We start from the raw sequence: 23,371 nt of genomic DNA on the forward strand, positions 1-23,371 counted from the left end.
CACTCCCGCACATTGACTCAATGGTGGATGCGACTGCTGGGCACGAGCTGCTAACCTTTATGGATGCATCCTCAGGATTTCAACAAATTCAAATGGAGCCTTCAGATTAGGAAGATACAGCCTTCATGACTCCTACAGGTATATACTGTTATACTACAATGCCTTTTGGACTAAAAAAATGCAGGTGCAACATACCAGAGGCTAGTTAACATGATGTTCAAAGACCAACTGGGGGACACAATGGAAGTCTAAATAGATGACATGGTGGTGAAGTCAAAAAAGGCCGAGGATCATCTCAAAGACTTGGAAACAGCATTTGATATCCTGGATGAATACAACATGAAGTTGAATCCAGCCAAGTATCACTTTTGGGTCAAGGCCGGAAAATTCCTGGGATACAAAAGAGGAATAGAAGCAAGCCCAGAGCAGATCAAGGCTATCCTAGATATCAAATCACCAAGGAATGTCAAAGATGTCCAAAGGTTGACCGAAGGAATAGCTCCTCTCAACAGATTCATCTCAAGATCTTCAGAGAAGTGTAAAGACTTCTATGATATCCTGAGGAAGAATCAAAAGTTCGAATGGGGAGAGAAGCAAGAAAGGGTATTGGTATCCCTGAAGGAATACTTTTCCTCAGCCCCACTTCTAATGAAGCCAGTCGATGGTGAGCCTTTATCTCTATACTTAGCCGTTTCTGGGAATGCAATCAGTGCCGTCTTGGTCAAGGATCATGAAGGTCAACAACATCCAATATATTATGTAAGTAAAAGTCTACTAGATGCTGAATCTAGGTATTCCTATCTTGAAAAGTTAATTTTAGCACTTATAATGGCTTCCACTAAACTAAGACACTCATGCTATACATGTAAAAACTAACTATCCTATTAAAGCAGTTTTGAGAAAACCAGAAATGTCAGGTAGGATGGCAAAATGGGCTGTGAAACTTAGTGCATACGATATCTTGTATGAGCCAAGAACAGCCATCAAACTCAGGCACTTGCCGACTTTGTGGCTGATTTTAGCCAGGATATACTTGAAGAAGTTGAAAAGGAAGTTCAACAATTGAACGTCAAGGAAAGTTGGACATTGCATACCGATGGTTCCTCCAACATAAGAGGAACAGGTCTAGGTATCCTGCTAAAATCGCCACAGGGGGACATAATACCTCTATCTATATCTTGTGAATTTCAGGCTACTAATAATGAGGCTGAATGTGAAGCCTTAATAGCTAGTTTACAATTAGCTAAGGATATGAAGGTCAGGTATCTTCTAGTTTACGTTGATTCTTTGCTACTAGCTAACCATTATAATGGTTCTTATGCAGCGAATGCAGAAAACCTAGCGAAATATTTAGAAATAGTTAAGCAATTAGCTATGTGTTTCGAAACATTTGATATAATACAGGTACCAAGGGAAGAGAACACTGAAGCAGATGCCTTAGCGAATTTGGCATCAGCTCTAAAGATACCAGATGATATCAAGATACCCATCGTTCATATCTTGACTCCAGCAACAAAGGAGAACTATGAAATCATGGAGACTTCAGAAACTGAAAAGAATCCGGTATCCTGGACCCATCCCATAATATGGTATCTCCAGGATAAAAAGATCCTAGAAGGAGAGAATCCTAGAGCATTCCGAATGAAGGTAACCCAGTATATTATCCTAAATAATGTGTTATATAGAAAATCACTTGCAGGTCCATACTTAAGATGCTTGGAAAATCAAGAAGCACGAGAAGTTCTCAAGGATATACATGAAGGTGATTGTGGAAACCACACTGGGGGCAGGGCCTTAGTATCCAAGATACTGAGGATAGGTTACTTCTGGCCAACAATGAAGAGAGATGCAATGGATTTCTCCAAGAAATGTGATGCTTCCCAAAGACATAGCATCATATTGCATCAACCAGCTGAACCATTATATCCTATCATATCCCCATGGCCGTTTATGAAATGGGGAATGGATATTGTGGGAAAGCTGCCCAAGGCTCCTGGTGGGAAAGTCTTTATGCTGGCCATGACAGATTACTTCTCCAAGTGGATCGAAGTAGAGGCATTTGTTCAAGTTAAAGAAAAGGATGTGATCTCATTCATCAAACGCAATATCCTGACAAGATTTGGTATCCCGGCGGAGATTGTTTGTGACAATGGCTCACAGTTCATCGGTAGCAAAACAACCAACTTTTGTGAAAGTTGGGGAATCAAGATGGTGACTTCAACTCCAGTACACCCTCAAGCTAACGGTCAAGCAGAATCCAGTAACAAGATCATCATCAACAATCTGAAGAAAAAATTGGGATCCAAGAAAGGAAAATGGGCCGAAGAACTACCATTTGTTCTTTAGGCTGATAGAACCACTTCAAAAAATGCAACGGGACAAACACATTTCTCCTTGGTGTTTGGGGCCGAAGCTGTTATCCCTACAGAGATGGTGATCCCCACAGCAAGAACCAGCATCCAAGATATTGAGTCCAACAACCAAAGCCTTGCTGAAGACTTGGATACCATTGATGAACTTAGAGATCTCGCCAGGATCAAGATGGCGGCATACCAACAAAGAATAGCCAAGTCCTACAACAAGAATATCAGAATTCAAAGATTCCAAATAGGAGACATGGTGCTAAGAAAAGCATTTCAGAATACCACTAACCCAGCAGATAGAAAGCTAGCTCCAAAGTGGGAAGGTCCTTACCTGATAGATTCGGAGGCAGGAAAAGGGGCCTACAGGTTAATCACTATGGAAGGTATCCCTATACCAAGAGCTTGGAATGCTATCCACCTCAAACCGTATTTTTGTTAGTATACTTAACTGGTATATTGGTATCCTCAAGATGAAGGTATGTTTCCTTATCTATTCTTACATTTTTTTAACTCTAATATCTATAAATCAAGTTTACTGACTTAAGCATCGGAGGGGTGTTAGCCAAGCTAACACCCACCCCTCATCAAGAGCTTAGTGTTTTGCAGTTATCCTAAGGATACGTTATCTCGACAACAGTCAGAGGCTGATCACCTCCCACACGAATATGACATCCCTGATATCCCCGAAGGTTTAAAGGTTTTCACCTTTCCAACGAACGCCAGGGGCGCACGAATATGATATCCCGGATATCTCAAAAGATTTAAAGGTCTTCACCTTTCTAACGACGCCTGGAGCGCACGATGATTCGGGTATAGTTCGAGGCAGGCTGACCAGACCAGCTGACAATCCGTTTGTTGTTGGCTATATACCGAATCCTTATAATAAGTGGCAGACGTGTCACAAAAATGGTTTATAACATTTTCATGTTATCTAAGGTTTATAACACGTCCGTGTTATCTAAAGTCTTGGCATAATCATGCCCACGCGTTTGGGACCTTCTCCAGTTTTATCTCAAGTTTAGACATTTTCATGTCTCTAAAGTAAAGGCCTAGTCGCCAGTAAAAAGGCTTTATCGCCAGTTAACGGGCTTCATCCCCAGAGTTGTCTAACTTTGTTTTGACAGATCGCAAAATCTAAGAAGGTTACTAAGTTGCTTTTTAACTTAACAAAATCCCAGAAGCTTGATACTTAAAAAAGGTCAACGATTGGGGACATCACATGTAAGCCTATTAGATTAATAAATGATCTCCGCGAAGGTACTCTTTACACTTAGTTTTATTAGACAATTTATATTGCAAGGTATGATCTTTTGGTTCGATTGTGATAACTCACACAAAGAATAAGGATACATTATCCTTAAGATATTTTTTATCGGTTCCTAATAATTCTTTTGATTATGTTTTCTAAAAATATATAATCGTTAAAACATTTTATCAGAATACATTAATCTCAAAATGTTTTATTAAAAGTCTTAAAGATATATAATCCTCAAAATGTTTGAGAAACATATTTTCAGGATACGTTATCGCCAAAACGACTTGTATCAGAAAATGAGATATATGTAATATTTTAACTAGAACTTATTCAGATAAGTTATGTAAAAGTAACAGACACAATGCTTAAGGCCAAAAGATTATATTATTACTGATCATAAGTGCAGGAAATTAGAAAGGCAACACCCGGGTTTCGTCTTGAAAAGCCAAGATCCCTCCACCCAATATTGTCAGATGTTCAAAAGTCAATATAACATGGGCTTCGTCTTGGAAAGTCAAGATCCCTCCACCCATGTATCCTAATATCCTAAGCAAACTATTGTTCAAGACAGAAAAAAGTAAATTGTTCAACAGATCACTACAACCCAACATCACAAACCATAAACACATGAAAAATTGGGCTCAAGCCTTTTCTTTACCACTATCATCGCCCAATTGCACCTCGCCACCAACCGCCTTCGCCGCTCCCTTGGTCGCCATATCCACTGCCACCTCTATAACCTTCTCCGCTCCGCTCGGACTAGCCTCCTTTACCGCTTCCCCATTCAGCTCAGCCAGTATCTTCTCCCAACCAGATACATCCCAGAAAGGAGTATCCAGACCAGCATCCTTCGCCTCTTTAGCCATCCTGAGCCGGGATTGAAATACGAAAAAAGCAGCAGACTTTTCACCCCCTCCATAGCCTCGTAAACCTTTACCAAGCATGCAGCTTCTTGATGGACCAACTCCTTCTTGGCCAGTGACAGCTACAGTTTCGCGTATTCCAGCTCTTTGGTCTTCTTATCAAGAAGACTGGTCTTTGTGACTCCTATCTTCATCAGTTCGGAGATGCGAGTGTTGGCTTCATGGAGTTCGAGGCTCATGGTGGCAAATCGGGAGGAAAGATACTCGAGGCCCTACAAGGATAAAGGATCCTCAATATAAATTATCCTCAAGATATAAGAAATCATGACAAATTAAAAAGATACCTGCTGAGTCTTGTTCATGGCATCGTGGAAATCAAAATCGTGCACGGGAATGGATTCACTGGTCTCTTGACTCTTCCCCTTCTTAGAGCCCTTTGCGCTGCTGCCTTTAGGTCAAGGGATAGAACTGGGGACATGTTCCTCTTGATAGTGCTTCGGGTGGATACCATGCTGTCAATATCTTCAAGAGCAAAAGCAGAAGCTGATGTTCGGGTATTTTGTATATATATATATATATATATATATATATATATATATTAGTGTGTTAATTATGTAGTTTTGTTTAGTATATTGTTAGAACTTTGGTACTTCATACGTTCTTTTGTATTTGATGTCATTGATCGTTAAAGATGTTAAATTGGAAACTTGTACGAGCATGGAATGATATCTCGGGAAGACCGGAGCATAAGTTGAAGTCTTGGGAAGTGTTAGAAGGACTCGGGAAGAATTTGGATGAGAAACCTAAAGCCGATGCTAAAACTGAACAAGATGGGTTCACAAAAAGCGACCAGGAAGTAAAACGAGCATATCCTGGGCTAGAAAATGAGTTACGGAACCCATAATATATGAACTTTGGGTTTCTCGACGAGAGGAATCTAAATATGAAGTTTTCTTGGACCATCGCGTAGCAAGAAGGTCCATGGAGGGTGACCATCGCGCTACGCAACGGTCCCCATCGACGGGAAAGTTAGGGTTATATGTTATATCTTGTTTTAACGACATTAGACGCCCCAATTGAGTTTCCAGAGCACTTTTAGAAAGGGGAGAACCATCACTTCCAATCATCTCAAGACCTCATATATGTTCCATAAGATCATAACCGAAGCCCGAGAGATGCCGATGCGCGGCTAGTTCCTTCGAGTCATGCCCGGGATGTAGAGTATTGTATCTTTCAGTTTTTCTCATGTATTAAGAACAAATTTATTGTAACCATCTTTGATTAATCTATGAGTATTGATGTCTAGTATTATTGTGCACTCAGTCAGTTTAGGTTTATTTCGATCAGAACGATTATCATGCCAGTTGCTATGATAATTGCTTATACGATTGCTTTGACTAGTTGAACATGATGAAGCATACCCTTTCCCTTAGTTGAGTCACACTTGCAGGGACCGTTTAATAACCAGTGTCGTGTGTTAGTAAGCGTGGATGCCTAAGGTTTATCTAGTTAGTCAGTCTGTATTGATCATTGATTGTTAATCTGTTAAGTTGCATGAGATAGTTGTTTGCTTACTTGCTTAAATCCCCGGGAGTGACTTGTCTTTGTTAATTTCTTGAAAGTTAAGTACTTGTTTAATCATTATTAAAATCAACTTGTTTGCTAGTGTGATCAGCACTTTGATAGAATTCACTTCATAATGTTAGGAATCGATTTCACTGCACACTGACCACATACTCCTCGTGGTTCGACACCCTACTTACCCTGACTAGCTTAAGGTGATTAGGACACTGATTTACTTGTTTTTTACTAGATAGCGACAGTCTAGCATCAAAATGGTGCCTTTGCCGGGGAGTTAGTGCGCTTAGTGTTTTTGTGTTAATTGATTTCTTTGTTTAATTTAGTTTAATTTAGTTGGTATTTTTATTTTTAGCTTAGTTTACTTTATTTTCCCATTTTACACGGGGTGTGTTCGTTGTGTAGGTAACAAGTTTATGCACACCCGCTATTCAGGAAGAAATTCTCCATTGATTTACGAGCCAGAGATTGAACGTTTAGCTCGGCAGAACTGAGCTCAGATCAGACAGTCAGATATGGAAGGTCAGAACCAGAATCAAAACCAAAACCCACCACCCGAAGTTTTCCAACACGAACCTAACCCACCAAATAATCAAAATCCACCAATTAATGACCTACCACCACCAATAAACACCAATCAACAACCCCAAAATTCAGCCCGACAATCCAGAAACCGAAACCGAAACGTTGACAGACGCGGGCCATCAGTCCCGAACAACACCCCTCGTCACCGACATCCGATTATACGGGATTTTGACCATGTCAGTATTCACACTGAAGACGAAGAAGAGGGAGATGAGGAAGAACGGGGACCAATGAATGACGGGTTTGAGCTGGGAAATGCAGATGACGATATACATATTGAAGAGGTTGATGAGGTTAAGGAGCCGGTTAGGGTGAGAGGTAATAGGTGGAGGAACAGAAATCCGGATCGGGGTGGTATAGGAAAATATCGGGAGGAACGAAGACAGCCGATTCAGGTTAACCGGGGAGGTTTTGAGGAACCGAGGGCCAGACGAAGGAATTATGGGCCTCCGGTTCAGGGTGTTAACAGTCGGTTCAGACCGGCTATTTCAAATGGTGCCTCACCTATTGTCCCACAGGTTCACGAGCTGGGACAGCCGACATTTAAATCCCGTCCGTCCTACATCAACATAGTTCCACATTTTCACAGATTGGGATCGGAAGACCCGTATTCACACTTGTCAAATTTTTCAGCTATTTGCGGGTCTATCGGTGATGGTACATACGATCAGGATGAGGTTTGGTTGCGGTTGTTCCAGTTCTCACTAAAAGACAACGCAAAACACTAGTTCAACTTGCTACCATGTAATGCCCTTTAATTCCGGTTTCAAGAATTAAAGCTTGTAGAGTATGTATAATTCTCGGGATTTATCCGACGTTTCTCGAAAGCCTAAACGTCATCTCGGTATGTTAAACCATTTAACTTTCCTTCCATTTTGCCTTACACTTCAATTTGGAGGGACTTGGATGTAACTTTCGTTTTTATATCATAAAACAAAACAAACCCTAACCCTAACTCCTACCAGCAGCCGATCGCAGCAGCTACAGTCCTCCCACCTCGTTTTCCGTGCAGCTCCAGCCGAGTTCCAGCCCTCCCGAGTCTAATTCAAGGTCGGTATTAAGTGTCTACAACTCTTTTACACCTTAATTGATCATATTAACGCGTTTATTGGTCGTTAAGATTGAGTTTTGATGATAACAGCTTGCTGACAGATTCGTATACGTTTATTGTAGGGTCTGTAACGCGATGTTAATCCACTTTTTTTTGATCGATTCTTGATTCCATGATGTTCTAATTTGAGTCTAGTTTCCAGAAAGGTATAATACGTAATTTTTGGACGAGATTTGAATGGTTTTTATGATTTTATAAAATCGAGTGTCAAAGCTGATGCGGGATGTCGGATTCTGGTCTGTCTTCCCGACATCATAACTCTTTTTCAACAAGTCCAAATTATTTGGTTCCAGTTCTGGAACATAATATTTGGAGTTAAGAATCAAAACCAATTGGAATCGTTTAATTTGGTTCGGTAATGAATTTTATAAAAATAAAACAATTTTGTTGCGCGCTGAAATAGCTGCACATACCTTTCTGTGTTGGAAGAATTTTTATGATTTTTGTGTCCACTAGAAAAATATAATAAAAATATTTTTATAAACTTAAGATATTTGTGCAACACTGGTAAAATTTTAATAATTTAATTCCACGGTTTTCCTATGTAATAAAATACATCTTTGCATGCTAAAATCCGCATGTTATATTCGTTATTGATCGATAAGTTCGTTTTAGGCTTAACCGGTGGCTGCCCTTTCTCGCATCATTCGGGGCTTATATAATTGAAGTTCGTGCTCCGTCATCTTCTTAGGTATGTCACTTACATCATATTATAATTTCATGGCCAATGGAGGTGTTTAGGCCGGTCAATCGATTTTAGTTCGAAAACTAGGGTTTATCGGGTGTAGGATTGGCAATTGTTGAGTTTGATGCGTTAATCAATCGGATGACCGACCGAATCAGTTTGTACAGCCCGGGTGGTTTAAGGGCTGTGGAAAAATTATTTTTTTGATGCTCGGGGCTGTTGTGGTTAGTGCTTCGTCAATCGAGTCGGCGGTGCGCGAATTTTCGTTTAAACGTTAAAGTAAGAGTTGTAAAAAGGAACCGTCAACCCTATCAACTCGGGTGACATAATCTTGATGAATGAAAAGATTTAAAATGGAATTTGGTCCATTCGGGGCTGAGTCGTTTAACAAATGGTTTTAAGGTTTATTACGCGCGCATTCGACCCGATTTGATAATCCTTGGGCCTTGGGCTAAGTTGTTGGGCCATGGGCCAAGTATTGGGCCTTGGGCCAAAGTATTGGGCCTTGGGCCAAGTTGTTGGGCCTTGGGCTAAAGTATTGGGCCTTGGGCCAAAGTGTTGGGCCTTCGGCCAAGTGTTGGGCCTCGGGCCAAGTTGTTGGGCCTTGGGCTAAGTTGTTGGGCCATGGGCCAAGTGTTGGGCCTTGGGCCAAGTTGTTGGGCCTTGGGCCAAAGTGTTGGGCTTGAACGGCCAATTAGGCAAGAGTGTTTTTACGGTCTAGTTTAGTAACGTGTTGTGTATAATTTACAGGCCCTTGCTTGTGATTGTGCACTTAGGGATTTCCTAGCTCGTTGCAGGTGTTCGATTGATTCCAGGTGAGTTCATGATGCCCTTTTTACTCTTTTTACTTTTGGGCTAGCATGCACACCTAAGTGTTTTCTTACATGATGAAATATTTTAAACGAATTTATATAGGCTTGCTAGCATATGGTAGGCCTTGGGATGTTAAATAGATATATATATATACATTATTTCTTTGCCTATATCTGGCGATGTTGTGGTCGTTTCGACTACTGATGTTGTGTATGCCTACTTTGTGTTTGCATGCACTGATGTTACGTGTTTGGGTTGTACGTTTGCTCGACCCTGATGTTATACGTGGATGTTATATATATATATGGTCTTATATTCCTTAAGGTTATACATATTACTTGTGGTCTAGGCTCGAGGTTGCTATTAGGCCTAGTATTAATTCCTACGATATTTCCTGATGAAACGTTTAAACTATTTTATATAGGCTTGCTAGTATATAGTTGGCCTTGGAATGTTATAGTATGTATATATATATATATATATATCTAAATTATTGTTTGGCCTATATTTGGCGATGTTGTAATCGTTTCGACTACTGATGTTGTGTATGCCTACTTTGTGTTTGCATACGGATGGATGGTGATCTTGGCCGGGCCAAACTATACGACTCAGGTTCTTAAATCCTATGGCGGGCCCTGAAAAGCCCGTGAGGGGGAGGCTCGTGTGGCATGATTATCATCGGATGTTACGTGTTTGGGTTGTACGTGTGCTTGACCCTGATGTTATTACTTGGATGAGATGTTACGTGTTTGGGTTGTACATGTGCTCGATTCTGATGTTATTATTTAATTGGATGGTATTTATAGGGATATAAATATATGGATGTATATAGATGTCTAAGTATGAATACTTAGTGTTGATGATGGTCTAACTGTTCGTATCCCGTATTATATTTAAACTCTTGTAATGTTTTATAGTCCCGTTTTGATATTTAAACTCTGGGAATGTTTTATAATCCCGTTTTTTATATTTAAACTCTTGGAATGTTTTATAGTCCCGTTTACATATTTAAACTCTGGGAATGTTTTATAATCCTATTTTTATAATTAAACTCTTAGAATGTTTTATAATCCCGTTTTTATATATTTAAACTCTTAGAATGTTGTATAATCCCGTTTTTATATTTAAACTCTTGGAATGTTTTATAGTCCCGTTTTTATATTTAAACTATGGGAATGTTTTATAATCACATTTTTATATTTAAACCCTTAGAATGTTTTATAATCCCGTTTTTATATTTAAACTCTTTGAATGTTTTATAGTCCTGTTTTTATAATTAACCCCTTGGAATGATTTATTTAAATGTCTATTATTAAAACTTGAACTCACTCAGCTCAAGCTGACTTTGTGTGTATGTTAGTGTGAGTTTCAGGTTTAGAAGTGGATGCTACCGCTTGGACATGCTGGATGCTACTCGGGAGGTTGAAGGCATATCTAGTCGAAGAATTAATAACGCAAACTGTTTCTTTTAAATTATTACCATAAGTATTTAAATTTTAATTTTGGTCACTTTCCCTGGTTTTGGGAATTTTGATGTTATCTATTCCGCTGTTTACTACTCTGAAACGATTTTAATGAGATGAAGATTTCAAATAAAACGAATATTTTATTTACAATTGATTTTGGACACCTGTACCCGTGTTTTGGGATTTTTAATACTTAAACTTTTCCGCTGTTATTTACTCTGAACTTGTTTTAAATACAAAGAATCGTTTGGTTTTAAATTTTTGTGAATTTGTGGATGTGATAACCAACTGTAGGATTCCCGGGATTCGGGGTCTTACATACCGATGCACAGTATTGAGAGCTGGGCTGAGATGCAGCAGGTTTTCCTTAACGAGTACTATTCGCAGTCGAAGACTAACGAGGCCTGGATGGAGATTCGATATTTTTCATAGTTACCGGGTGAGTTATTTCAGGAGGCATTTATTCGTTATAAGGAGATGATCAGGAAATGCCCGCACCACCAGATTGAGTTGTGAGGGTTAGTGAAATGTTTTGTTGACGGGTTGACTTACGAGGACAGAAAGTATTTGAAATCGTCATGTAATGGGATGTTTTTGAACCAACCAGAAGAGGATGATTGGGATTTCCTTGAGTTTATGTGTGAGGATTCCAAGTCAGAAGCAGCAGCTGAACGAAGACGAAAAATCAGGGTCAACCGAACAGTTAAATCAGCCTCGAGCTAGTCAGACAGAATTGCAGAGTTGGAACGGGAACTCGCGGGTTATCGGCAAGGAAAAAAGAAGGAGGTTGGTAAAGTCGGGGTGAAATTCCCGGTTTGTTCAGATTGTGGTGAGTTGGGGTATAAGGTTGAAGATTGCCCCGTGGTTGATGATGACGAGTATACCGATGAGGAGGAAGTCAGTTACGCGTACGGGGAGTCCAAGGGCCAAGGATTCAATTCGAACACTTATCACCCGAGCCTAAGGAATCACCCAAACTTTAAATAGGGGAACGCGTCGAACCAGTCGAACCCGAACTTTCAGGGGTCCGGTCAGAACCGACAGCAGAACAGCTACCGACAGGGTGGTTCGAACAGTCAGTATAACAGTCGGGGATATAACATAGATGGTTACCGGGGTAACAGTTCGTCAGGTAATCAGAATCAGGACCAGCGGAAGGGTAGTTCAGAAAATTCAGACGAGTCAATACATTTAAAGTTAGATGCGTTGTTGAAGCTCGTGACTGATAATCAGAAGGAAACGCAAAGACAGTTCGATTTGAGAGACAAGTCAGCAGAAGCGATGTCAAAGCAGATTGGTCAGCTCGCAGCAGACGTGGCGAGATTTCAGAAGAACGCGGGCCAGCTACCGAGCGATACCACAGTAAACCCGCAACATGCCAGCTCAAGCTCGAAGAAAGGCCATAGTGTGCGCATTAACGCAATAAGTCTTGTACCTCATTTTGAAATTACCTGTGTTGAAGTTGAGTCACCACCGCAGTTTGTTGAGGCGGTGGTGAATGATGTTAGTGATGAGAATGAAGGTGTTGGTCAAAATGAAATGGTTTTCCAAAGTGAAGTGAAATTAAAAACAGATGAATTAACTTTTTGTGAAAACTGCACTTGTGAAAAATGTCAAAACGCCAAATTGACCAACACAAGAGATGAGGAGGTGGAGGATAATACCACCTCAAGTAAACTCCAAGACCCGAGAGTGCCATTTTTATCAATTCAAATTGGAGATTTTAAAACTAATCGGGCACTTCTAGATCTTGGAGCATGTGCTAGTATCATGCCTGGTAGTTTATATGATCAGTATGAATTTGGCCCACTAGAAAGGGTAAACACCACCGTGGTGTTGGCGGATCAAACTCATACATACCCCCGGGGCATGGTCACTAATGTAATGGTTCAAGTGGATGAGTTTACCTACCCAGTTGACTTCCTTGTACTTGATTATGCTAAGGGTAATATTAAACAATCTGAAGTCATACTTGGCAGGCCGTTCCTTGCCACAGCACATGCGGTAATTGATTGTGCTGAGGGATTTTTGGGAATTAAGTGTGGGAACCGTGTTAAATGGTTATTATTGTTTGAAAATTCTACTAGCCCTCTTGTTGACAAGTGTGTACCATCATGCACGAATCATACAAGAGAGGAATGTTATGTAACTGACAGGAACGAGCTAAAAAGTAGCATAAAGAGAAAAGGGGGGAATGAGAGAGGCGTTAAGATGAAAGATGGAGAAAAACTGACAGCAAGGAAGGGATGGAGAGAAAAGGAATCGATAAGTTCCATAGTGACTTCATCGGTTTATGGAACTTCTTGAAGCATTCGAGGCATTGTCGAGCTGTAGACACACAATTCAGCGCTGACCGGGAGGCAACCCGGGTTTGTAAGTGTGTTCCATTTTATTTTCTGTTTGTCGAGTCGTTGTTTGACTTTTGTCTCGAGTTTTGTGCAGTAAATCCCAAGTGTGGGGAGGCTTTTAGTGAAGTGTGCATCATGGAGGTTCGGTAAGCATTTGGTTAAATTTACGTCAATCCAGGTACGTATTGCAAATTCCGACTTCGGAAACGTGTTCAGGGTAATGTCGGGATGTCGAAAAGTGACCAGGTCCGAAAATGCCCGACCCCAATTCGGCAAAAACTTTATGTTCACTAGGGACCATCGCGCTACGCGATGGCCCTGGACAGTTCACCATCGCGCTACGCGATGGTGGCTGAGACATCCCAGACGTCTGACATCATCGCGTAGCGCGATGACGCCAGACCAGACACCATCGCACTACGCGATGGGTCCTCGGACCTTCGAAATTTTTTTTAAAAAAATAATAAATAATATATATATATATATATATATATATATATATATATATATATATACATAAATAAAATAAATAATAATAATATAATTAATAATAATATTTATATATTTGTATATTTGTTTGTGTTAATTTTGGAACTTTGTGGGTGTGTTCACTATAAACCTTCACGAGACCTCACTCGTCCACCCGGGCTACCAGGGGGTTTAAAGGGCTTATTGCATACGCTAAATGCAACCGTGATTCCTACGAAAGTGAGTTAGGTCCTTTATTATTTTTAATTAATTAACAAATTTTTTTATGAAACTGACTAATTCGGCTCGGTAATGACTTTTATAATATAATAATATTAACTCTCAAAAGACCTAAGTATGTATACTTGTGAGTGGTTGCTTATACATGTCTCGAGATTTGTGCAGATGTGGTTAGTTAGTATTGATCAGTTGTGGAGACGTGTGTCACGAGTATGTGAGAGTTGTGGGCCGAGTTTAGCATTGCATTGTCATTATTATCAGGTGATTTCGGTTTCATAAACTGTTTTGTATTTTTTATATTTTCTTTTTAGTTTTTTAGAAATGTAATTGTAGAATTTGCGTAAACCATCACATTTGTTCCCCGAGTTTTTAAGTAGTTAAACTGTCAGTTCAACCCCGTCCCTAAATGTTTATTAATTGTTTTATTATTTTAACATTGAGGACAATGTCAACCTCAAATGTGGGGATGGGGGAAAATTGAAAATTTTTAGCCCGATAGTACCTCAAAGAGTATTCAGAAACCTAAGTTATTAACTGTCACTTATTGCTATTAATGCCAAGTTAGAGATTTTTGGTCATTGTTGGTTTTTCAGCTTCTCGATAGTTTTCCCGACAAATGTTTTTAAAATGAGAAGTTGGAAAATGGAATCGTTTAGGCCGGGATAACGAGTCAAGGGGACGGGTATACATGTTTCATATCGACAGCCCATATTTCCAGACATTGTGAGATTAGCCCCTATACTTAATACACATAGTATATAATAGATATAAAACATGTCTTGTCATTTACTGAGGGAAACCGGTATATTTTACAGAATTAGAACTTGCTTGTCACATGCTTTTCGATATCTTAATACCACCACATGTATGGAGATTAGGACTTTAGAAAACCCATTCCGTACATATTTTCCTCACTAAATAAATTCCTTACCCGACATTATCCCCTAGGAGCCCGTTTGGACCATATTCCTTTTTCGTTTGTTAAACTGAACATTACACACCATTTCAGCCTTGGCCTTTATTTTATTTTTACCCGTGTGATGAAATCCAGTTCGTTATCGAGTTGTATATATATCGAGTTGTACCTAGTCAGACGAGTTGTAAAGTGTTAAGTTCTGAGTTGTAATTACCAGTCCTTTCGGTTATTTCAGTAGTAAAAAAAATTGAAAAATCAGCACAAAGACAAAAAGAAGTTATCAGTTCAGTATTTCAGTTGTTATTAGCAGTTGAGTATGTAAATAGCAGTTGATTTTGTATCTAGTTCGTTTGTATTCGTGAGTCTGTATATTGGTTTGTTAACTGGGTTGCATCCACCTGAGTCACTAAATAAGCCCAATCCGCACCCGAACCTAAGCCTCAGCAAAAACCTTAGTCCGAGTCTTTATGCAACCGGTGGTTAATGGGTGGAGATATGACTAACCTGCAAGCGTATTAAGTTGTAACTCATATTAGGTATTTTGAGGGCAGAGACATATACTAGCACATCTTTTGCTAGTCTAGATATTAAACCGAGAGGAGTGTTGATAGTGTGAGGGGTGTGAAGATGTATGCCCTAACCGGAAACAAAGTACACCTGTCTGGGCGATTCTAAGGTTTTATTGTAACATTAACTTTATTTGTGGGTTGTCAATCTAGAAAGTGTCAGTCTGGGAAACTGGGTAAGACCTTAAACCTTACTAGTATTAATGGTGATAATTGGTTGACCTATGATAGCGGTTAATGTTTACTTTAGAGTTTTGCTTGAGGGCAAGCAAAAGATAAGTGTGGGGATATGATGTTCGGGTATTTTGTATATATATTAGTGTGTTAATTATAAAGTTTTGTTTAGTATATTGTTAGAACTTTGGTACTTCATACGTGCTTTTGTATTTCAGGTCATTGATCGTTAAAGATGTTAAATTGGAAACTTGTACGAGCATGGAATGATATCTCGGGAAGACCGGAGCATAAGTTGAAGTCTTGGGAAGTGTTAGAAGGACTCGGGAAGAATTTGGATGAGAAACCTAAAGCCGATGCTAAAACTGAACAAGATGGGTTCACAAAAAGCGACCAGGAAGTAAAACGAGCATATCCTGGGCTAGAAAATGAGTTACGGAACCCATAATATATGAATTTTGGGTTTCTCGACGAGAGGAATCTAAATATGAAGTTTTCTTGGACCATCGCGTAGCAAGAAGGTCCATGGAGGGTGACCATCGCGCTACGCAACGGTCCCCATCGACGGGAAAGTTAGGGTTATATGTTATATCTTGTTTTGACGACATTAGACGCCCTAGTTGAGTTTCCAGAGCACTTTTAAAAAGGGGAGAACCATCACTTCCAATCATCTCAAGACCTCATATATGTTCCATAAGATCATAACCGAAGCCCGAGAGATGCCGATGCGCGGCTAGTTCCTTCGAGTCATGCCCGGGATGTAGAGTATTGTATCTTTCAGTTTTTCTCATGTATTAAGAACAAATTTATTGTAACCATCTTTGATTAATCTATGAGTATTGATGTCTAGTATTATTGTGCACTCAGTCAGTTTAGGTTTATTTCGATCAGAACGATTATCGTGCCAGTTGCTATGATAATTGCTTATACGATTGCTTTGACTAGTTGAACATGATGAAGCATACCTTTTCCCTTAGTTGAGTCACACTGGCAGGGACCGTTTAATAACCAGTGTCGTGTGTTAGTAAGCGTGGATGCCTAAGGTTTATCTAGTTAGTCAGTCTGTATTGATCATTGATTGTTAATCTGTTAAGTTGCATGAGATAGTTGTTTGCTTACTTGCTTGAATCCCCGGGAGTGACTTGTCTTTGTTAATTGCTTGAAAGTTAAGTACTTGTTTAATCATTATTAAAATCAACTTGTTTGCTAGTGTGATCAGCACTTTGATAGAATTCACTTCATAATGTTAGGAATCGATTTCACTGCACACTGACCACATACTCCTCGTGGTTCGACACCCTACTTACCCTGACTAGCTTAAGGTGATTAGGACACTGATTTACTTGTTTTTTACTAGATAGCGACAGTCTAGCATCAGAAGCGGACTTGCCTACAAATACACAGGTTAGTATCTCTGATCCTTAAAAATTCTAATAAAATCTTGAATATTTCTTACCAGACATAACGGAGCTCACGGACGGAGACGGATCTTGGAAGCTTGACTGGAAATGAAACGGCAAAAACGGAAAGCAGATCCAGGTTTTCGAAACACAATCGGAAGAAAGGGCGGCATCAAATGGCCGGAAAAGAGTTCTAGCGGGAAAACAACCCCGAGACCGAAGATTCGCGATATCAGTATTGCCAAAGATACATATCTTATTCGCAGGACTTGCGAGGAGATTCTGAGACACAAAATCCTCAATACCGGAAGGACGAAGTTTAGGACTCATGATTCAAGAAGAAAAAGAAGAAAAATTACCCGGATAGAAGAAGAAGATGAATGGAAATATTATTCATCCAAGTAATTATAAGGCTGGCCTAGGGTTTAACCAAAGAACGGATGATTGACACGTGTATTAACAGCTGTAATGATTTGAAATTCAAAATTCAAAAATTTTACAGCTGTAATGCCTATCTACAGCTGTTAAAATTTGGGGACAATTGTTAGGGCACGGATTTTTAGTTACCTCAGCAAAGATTATATTCAGGACGAATCCAGGATGCGATATCCTCAAAGGTAACCGGTATCCTAATTACATTATATAACTAACACGAAATTTGCTACTTTCCATATTTACCAGGTCAAAGACCGTTGCTTGATCACCCGAAAACTCACACTTTCAGTTGATAGATCGTGGCATAAAAGGAAACGTGTTGATTGAGAGATTAACGGCTAATTAGATTAGTCTAATAGTTTCCTAAATTATAGGCATTAGTTGTTAAACTTTGTTTATTATAAATAGAGATATAAACAAATGATCAAACACACACTCGAGCACTCGAGAACTTATTAGTACTCGCATTCTTTGTAATCACGATCAAGTTTGAGCTCCACAATTGTAATCACCTTTATTATTAATAAACCAATGGTGATAGTTTTCACCGCCCGGGGTTTTTTGCTTGTTATCCTAAGGATAACGGGTTTTTTCCTCGCAACAAATCCTTGTGTTCAAGTGCTTTTACGTTCATTTCATACAAGCACCTAGTCCCGATTACTAATTTGGTTACGAAATCATTATTGTTAATTTTTGACCAAAACAGCTACTATGAAGATTAACTTATAGTTCAATAGACCCATCATATCTACGCCACCACCGTCACCCCACTATTGTCCTTCGACAAAATTTTGAAAGGCTTTATTAACGAATTAGCGAAAATTTTATTAATTAACACCGAAAAACACGAACTCTAACACATATTATAAACTAATAATAGATCAATTACAGAATGAAACCCCAAATAGAATTTGGGCCACAACACATGCAAAGATTTGAAATTCAAAATTCAAAAATTTTACAGCTGTAATGCCTATCTACAGCTGTTAAAATTTGGGGACAATTGTTAGGGCACGGATTTTTAGTATCCTCAGCAAAGATTATATTCAGGACGAATCCAGGATGCGATATCCTCAAAGGTAACCGGTATCCTAATTACATTATATAACTAACACGAAATTTGCTACTTTCCATATTTACCAGGTCAAAGACCGTTGCTTGATCACCCGAAAACTCACACTTTCAGTTGATAGATCGTGGCATAAAAGGAAACGTGTTGATTGAGAGATTAACGGCTAATTAGATTAGTCTAATAGTTTCCTAAATTATAGGCATTAGTTGTTAAACTTTGTTTATTATAAATAGAGATATAAACAAATGATCAACACACACTCGAGCACTCGAGAACTTATTAGTACTCGCATTCTTTGTAATCACGATCAAGTTTGAGCTCCACAATTGTAATCACCTTTATTATTAATAAACCGATGGTGATAGTTTTCACCGCCCGAGGTTTTTTGCTTGTTATTCTAAGGATAACGGGTTTTTTCCTCGCAACAAATCCTTGTGTTCAAGTGCTTTTACGTTCATTTCATACAAGCACCTAGTCCCGATTACTAATTTGGTTACGAAATCATTATTGTTAATTTTTGACCAAAACAGCTACTATGAAGATTAACTTATAGTTCAATAGACCCATCATATCTACGCCACCACCGTCACCCCACTATTGTCCTTCGACAAAATTGTGAAAGGCTTTATTAACGAATTAGCGAAAATTTTATTAATTAACACCGAAAAACACGAACTCTAACACATATTATAAACTAATAATAGATCAATTACAGAATGAAACCCCAAATAGAATTAGGGCCACAACACAATTTTATTGAATACGAAAAGAATAAAAGAAAAGGATACATAATTGAAATCAATCTGAACGAGCTATGTGTCCAAAACAAGCCCCTAATGCATCTTAACCGTCAGCTGAAGCCAACAAATTACTAACTTAATTTAAAGTAGCACAAACAACCCCCTGAAATTTCAGAGGTCGAAAACCAAGTTTAATAAGGTGTTGAAGTTTCAGAGTTCGAAAACCCCCTTAGTTACACTTTTATATGTCTTCTACATTTCATAACATTTTGATACATTGATGAATGATGATCATTATCTTTTTCTACTTTACACACAAAGAAATCCTATATATTTGAACATCAAACTGAAAAGAGTGGTGGTATAAACTTAATTGGAATACTTAGTTATCAACTATCCAGTATCCACCCAATCAGTTGTTTCATCTTCCTTCAAAGAAGCCAATGAATGCAATGACAACGGTGCATGGTACTTCTGCACCACCAACACAGACGCCGCGGTCGTGAAATTCCGCGAAATCAAGAAGTTCCCAACCGGCCCCATCTCCGGACACTCGCTATTCTTCTTAAGAAACTCCACCACCTCACCTTCGGGCATCCTCCCTACTAGAAACAGGTTGCTCCGCCCGTATTCCCGAATAATCTCCGCTGTTTCGGATGCATCCGACACTACTCTCTCTTCATACTTAACCGTGTTGGATTTCGCCTCGAACCTTTTTTTAAATTTCTCGATTACATCATTGTCGGCTGACTGAGTTTCGGTGGTGGTGGATTCTTTGATGTCGATTGTGACGAATCCTGGGGTTGAGGTTCGGCTCGGGTTGAGAAGGAACCGCGCTACAATAAGACTTATTCCCGGATGCTCGGCCATTCGGGCTCCATAGGCCAATGCCTCATGGTCATCATGGCCACCGAAGAATAAGACCGTTACAAGGGAGTTGACGTTGCTCGCCGCGATATGAGAGGTCCCACCAAACCCACGGTCAACTAAGATCCCGACCGAGCACGGAGCATACTCCAAGACCTTTCGGTTCACGTGCCTGAAATCATAGATCATCTATCAGATTAGTTGTATAATGATCATACTAAACAGGAAGTGTAACGTTATTCTCTATATGTAACGTACACTATTTGACACATAGTCAATATAAAATAAAACTTCTGGTTTATTTTTGCTCCCTAGAGTTTTAAAAACGCTCGTTTCTTACTAGTTTGAGCGTCCGATTTTCTCCTGTTGTGATTGCAGGGGACTATCGGATAAAAAAAAATATTAGTTAGGGTTTACCGTAGTTCTCTCTAGCATAATCATGAAATAATTTAATTTGGTTTACTTTATAATTGTCTTACTTTATCCACTCATATAATTGATTAATAATACATAATAGCTCATGAGGTTTGGCAAGTCATTACCTGTACTCAGCTCGAGTGGTTTCGAGTTGACCTTCGAGTCTAAGGTGCTTATGGAACGGTAGTATGATCATGGCAGCTCGGTTACTCTCTGCGCCACTACAAATATCTTCATGCATACTCGACACAGCCGATATGGCGGTCGTTGGCCAGATGGTGACCCTACTCAACTGCTGAAAAGCCTCAAACGCCACCACGATCTGGTCTGAACCCGAATGCGTATCCTTCTTCCAAAAGGGGAGCCCATTTTTCCTCGCTTTGTGAACCATGAGTATAGCCGAGGACCTCTCGGACAGCTCCATGAGGTGCATTGCATGAACGAGTAGCACTTCCCGTTTCCCGGTCCCACGTAACACCTCAATTAGATTAATCATTGTCGGTATGTTTCTTACACTGTGGAAGCAGAACAACATACGGAACGGGCTCGTGGAAGAACCTCTTCGGTCAAGAGCTCGGTGTTTGTATTCGGAGTTTGATGGCGTTTTAGCGGGCTTATATACCACAACAACTAGAGGAGTTGTAATAAATGTTGTCAATAACGCCATCAAAACCAATATAGCAAATGTTTCATCATTCAGAACCTGAACGTTCACCAAATAATCAATCTAAAAAGGGAGGGGGTGAATTTATTAAAAACAAGTGTCTTAAAAAATTAAATGAATATCAACATAGAGGTTTACAAAGTGAGCCGATCCTGGCCCCAGCCCTAAGCCCGGCCCAAACAGTCTGAAAAGGCCCATATTCTCAAACCCAAAGCCTATAGAAGCCTGAACTAGACCTAACAACAAACTGGCGGTTGTTATTCATATTTTACAAAAAGCCGGTTGTGGTCTCAAATGGCTCTCTCTTTTTGCTTGTAATTTTATTTTGTATAAAACTTAGTTTACTATTCATAATACATTTTGGATCATATAAGTTGTTTTAAGGTTTAACCTCCATATATAGATTATAGACCGGGCCTTTTAGCACGATCTCAAGCATCTCTATATCGACATTTCTGATGTGTTAGACACGTTTCTAAATGAAAACAGTATGCACTACAGATTGTCTATGAGTGACATACCCCTCGGTCTTTGCCAATGTTTAGCACAATGATTTCCACTAACCCCTTTGTGTTCATCAAAAGCCCAATAGCGAGAGCTTCCATAAACGGAATTTTACACACGAGACACACCCCAACCGAGCCAGCAATCTTCCCAAAACAAGCTGTAAAAATGACTAACAATAACAGCCCCCACGACCGAGCCCCCTTGATTGAGGCTACATTCGTCTTTAAACCACTCGATACAAAATAAAGCGGTAGAAATAAACCCGACACGAGATCCTCAACTTTTTCCACTAATGCCCCAGCAAAAGCACCTTCTTTCGGGATCAAAACCCCAACAACAAATGCCCCAAATAGTGCATGAATCCCAATAGTATCGGTCACAAAGCTCGCAGCCAAGACCCCGCCAAGAGTCACACAAACATACAACTCGTCAACGGGCTCACCATTCGGGCACCGTTGGGACATCCATTTGAACACACGCGGGACCAAGAACGAGCACATGATAACAAAACCCGAGGCACACAAAAACACCCAAAGTGCAACAAGTGGAGAACGGCCCGTGCCTGACAAAGCAACAGCAAGGGCAAGTAGAATCCAAGCCACCACATCATTTACTGCGGCTGCTGACATCGCCATTTTCCCGACATCTGTGGTCAGGAGCTTGAGTTCGGCTAAGATACGCGCAAGTACTGGGAAAGCTGTGATGGACATCGCGACACCCATGAAAACAATAAACGGGCCTTCGTCCACGCCTCCCGAGATTGTCCCAATTAGGATAAACGAAACACCAATGCCTAAGATGAATGGGAGGCTAATTCCAGCCATGGCTATGCATAGTGCTTTCTTACCGGTCCGACGAAGAGAGTTCAAGTCAAGCTCAAGCCCGACTAGGAAAAGAAAAAACAGAAGCCCGATGTTTGCTAGCGTGTCTAACACCGTAATGCTCCTTGGAGGAAAAACGGTATGAAGATACGCTTTGTTTCGGCCTAGAGCCGAAGGCCCCAGTAAAACTCCACCCTGTCAAACATTATTAAGTTTTAATAATCCAAAAGATGACCTATTATTTATACTGAAAATAAACAAAGTGACACTATCAACTTTCATTTAATGATTTAATCAGTGACCCTTTAACACTTGCGTAATTATCATAGACTTACACTTGATTTCCACTCAATGTCGACGTTTCAACATTTTGCTCATAGACATGAATTTTGCTCTTTATTAGCATCTAGCCTTTTATAATACACAAAACCATGTAAATTGGTTTGTTGACAAACTAAATGTGTATTAAATTAAATTTAGCAAATTAACTGTGAGATTTGGGACAGCCCAACTAGCAAAATTGCGAGATTACTAGTTTTAGAAGAACTAAGGGAAGCAACTTACTACAATTTCTGCAACCACTCGAGGTTGTCTTAACGGCTTCAGAAGGTAAGCGAGGATTCGGGTGAGTACAAGCACAAGGCACATTTGTAAAATAACAAGAGGAAGTGCATAATGAAGAGGACTGTCTCCTTGGAATACCCCATGGGATGTAGCCTTCATAAGAGGTGCACAATCAGGTATTGCATGACTTGAGGCCATTTTGCACCAAAACAACCCCAGTACATGTAATATTAATTACAAATGTTGATCACTCTTCCCTGTATCACGAAACGTTTATCGGTTAATTATTCGTAATTCAAGTCAAGTTTTAAGCAAACAAAAGGAATATTAACACTCACCATTTGATCATTCCGCAAAACTCAAACGACGATGCGCGAATTCACAAAGAAATGGATGCACGAATGATTGCATAAAGCATTGAAATCGCATGCATGCGAATAGATGATGAAAGGG

General features: G+C 39.7%; 1 protein-coding gene across 1 annotated transcript; it reads right to left on the reverse strand.

The window, feature by feature from the left end:
* Positions 1–19,471: 19,471 nt before the first annotated feature.
* LOC143548281 (cation/H(+) antiporter 18-like) lies at positions 19,472–23,157 on the reverse strand. Its single transcript, XM_077039490.1, has 4 exons — positions 22,919–23,157; positions 21,548–22,549; positions 20,488–21,065; positions 19,472–20,117 (listed from the first exon to the last, which is right to left on the reverse strand). The coding sequence occupies exons 1-4, from the start codon at positions 23,114–23,116 to the stop codon at positions 19,472–19,474; spliced, it is 2,424 nt and encodes an 807-aa protein (XP_076895605.1). The 5' UTR covers positions 23,117–23,157.
* Between the last annotated feature and the right edge of the window lie 214 nt (positions 23,158–23,371).

Source organism: Bidens hawaiensis, unplaced genomic scaffold (genome assembly GCF_021521415.1).
Source record: "Bidens hawaiensis isolate Kalapana, Puna unplaced genomic scaffold, B.hawaiensis_p1.1 tig00014983_1, whole genome shotgun sequence".
Taxonomy (NCBI): Eukaryota; Viridiplantae; Streptophyta; class Magnoliopsida; order Asterales; family Asteraceae; genus Bidens; species Bidens hawaiensis.

What these genes read in the sequence shown, in the direction of transcription:
- LOC143548281 (XM_077039490.1), bottom strand. Translation starts at nt 23,116, where the DNA reads ATGGCCTCAAGTCATGCAATACCTGATTGTGCACCTCTTATGAAGGCT. An exon ending in GAGTGGTTGCAGAAATTGTA is followed by an intron (nt 22,550 to 22,918) that starts GTAAGTTGCTTC and finishes AATGTTTGACAG; the next exon opens with GGTGGAGTTTTACTGGGGCC. An exon ending in ACCACTCGAGCTGAGTACAG is followed by an intron (nt 20,118 to 20,487) that starts GTAATGACTTGC and finishes CTATGATTTCAG; the next exon opens with GCACGTGAACCGAAAGGTCT.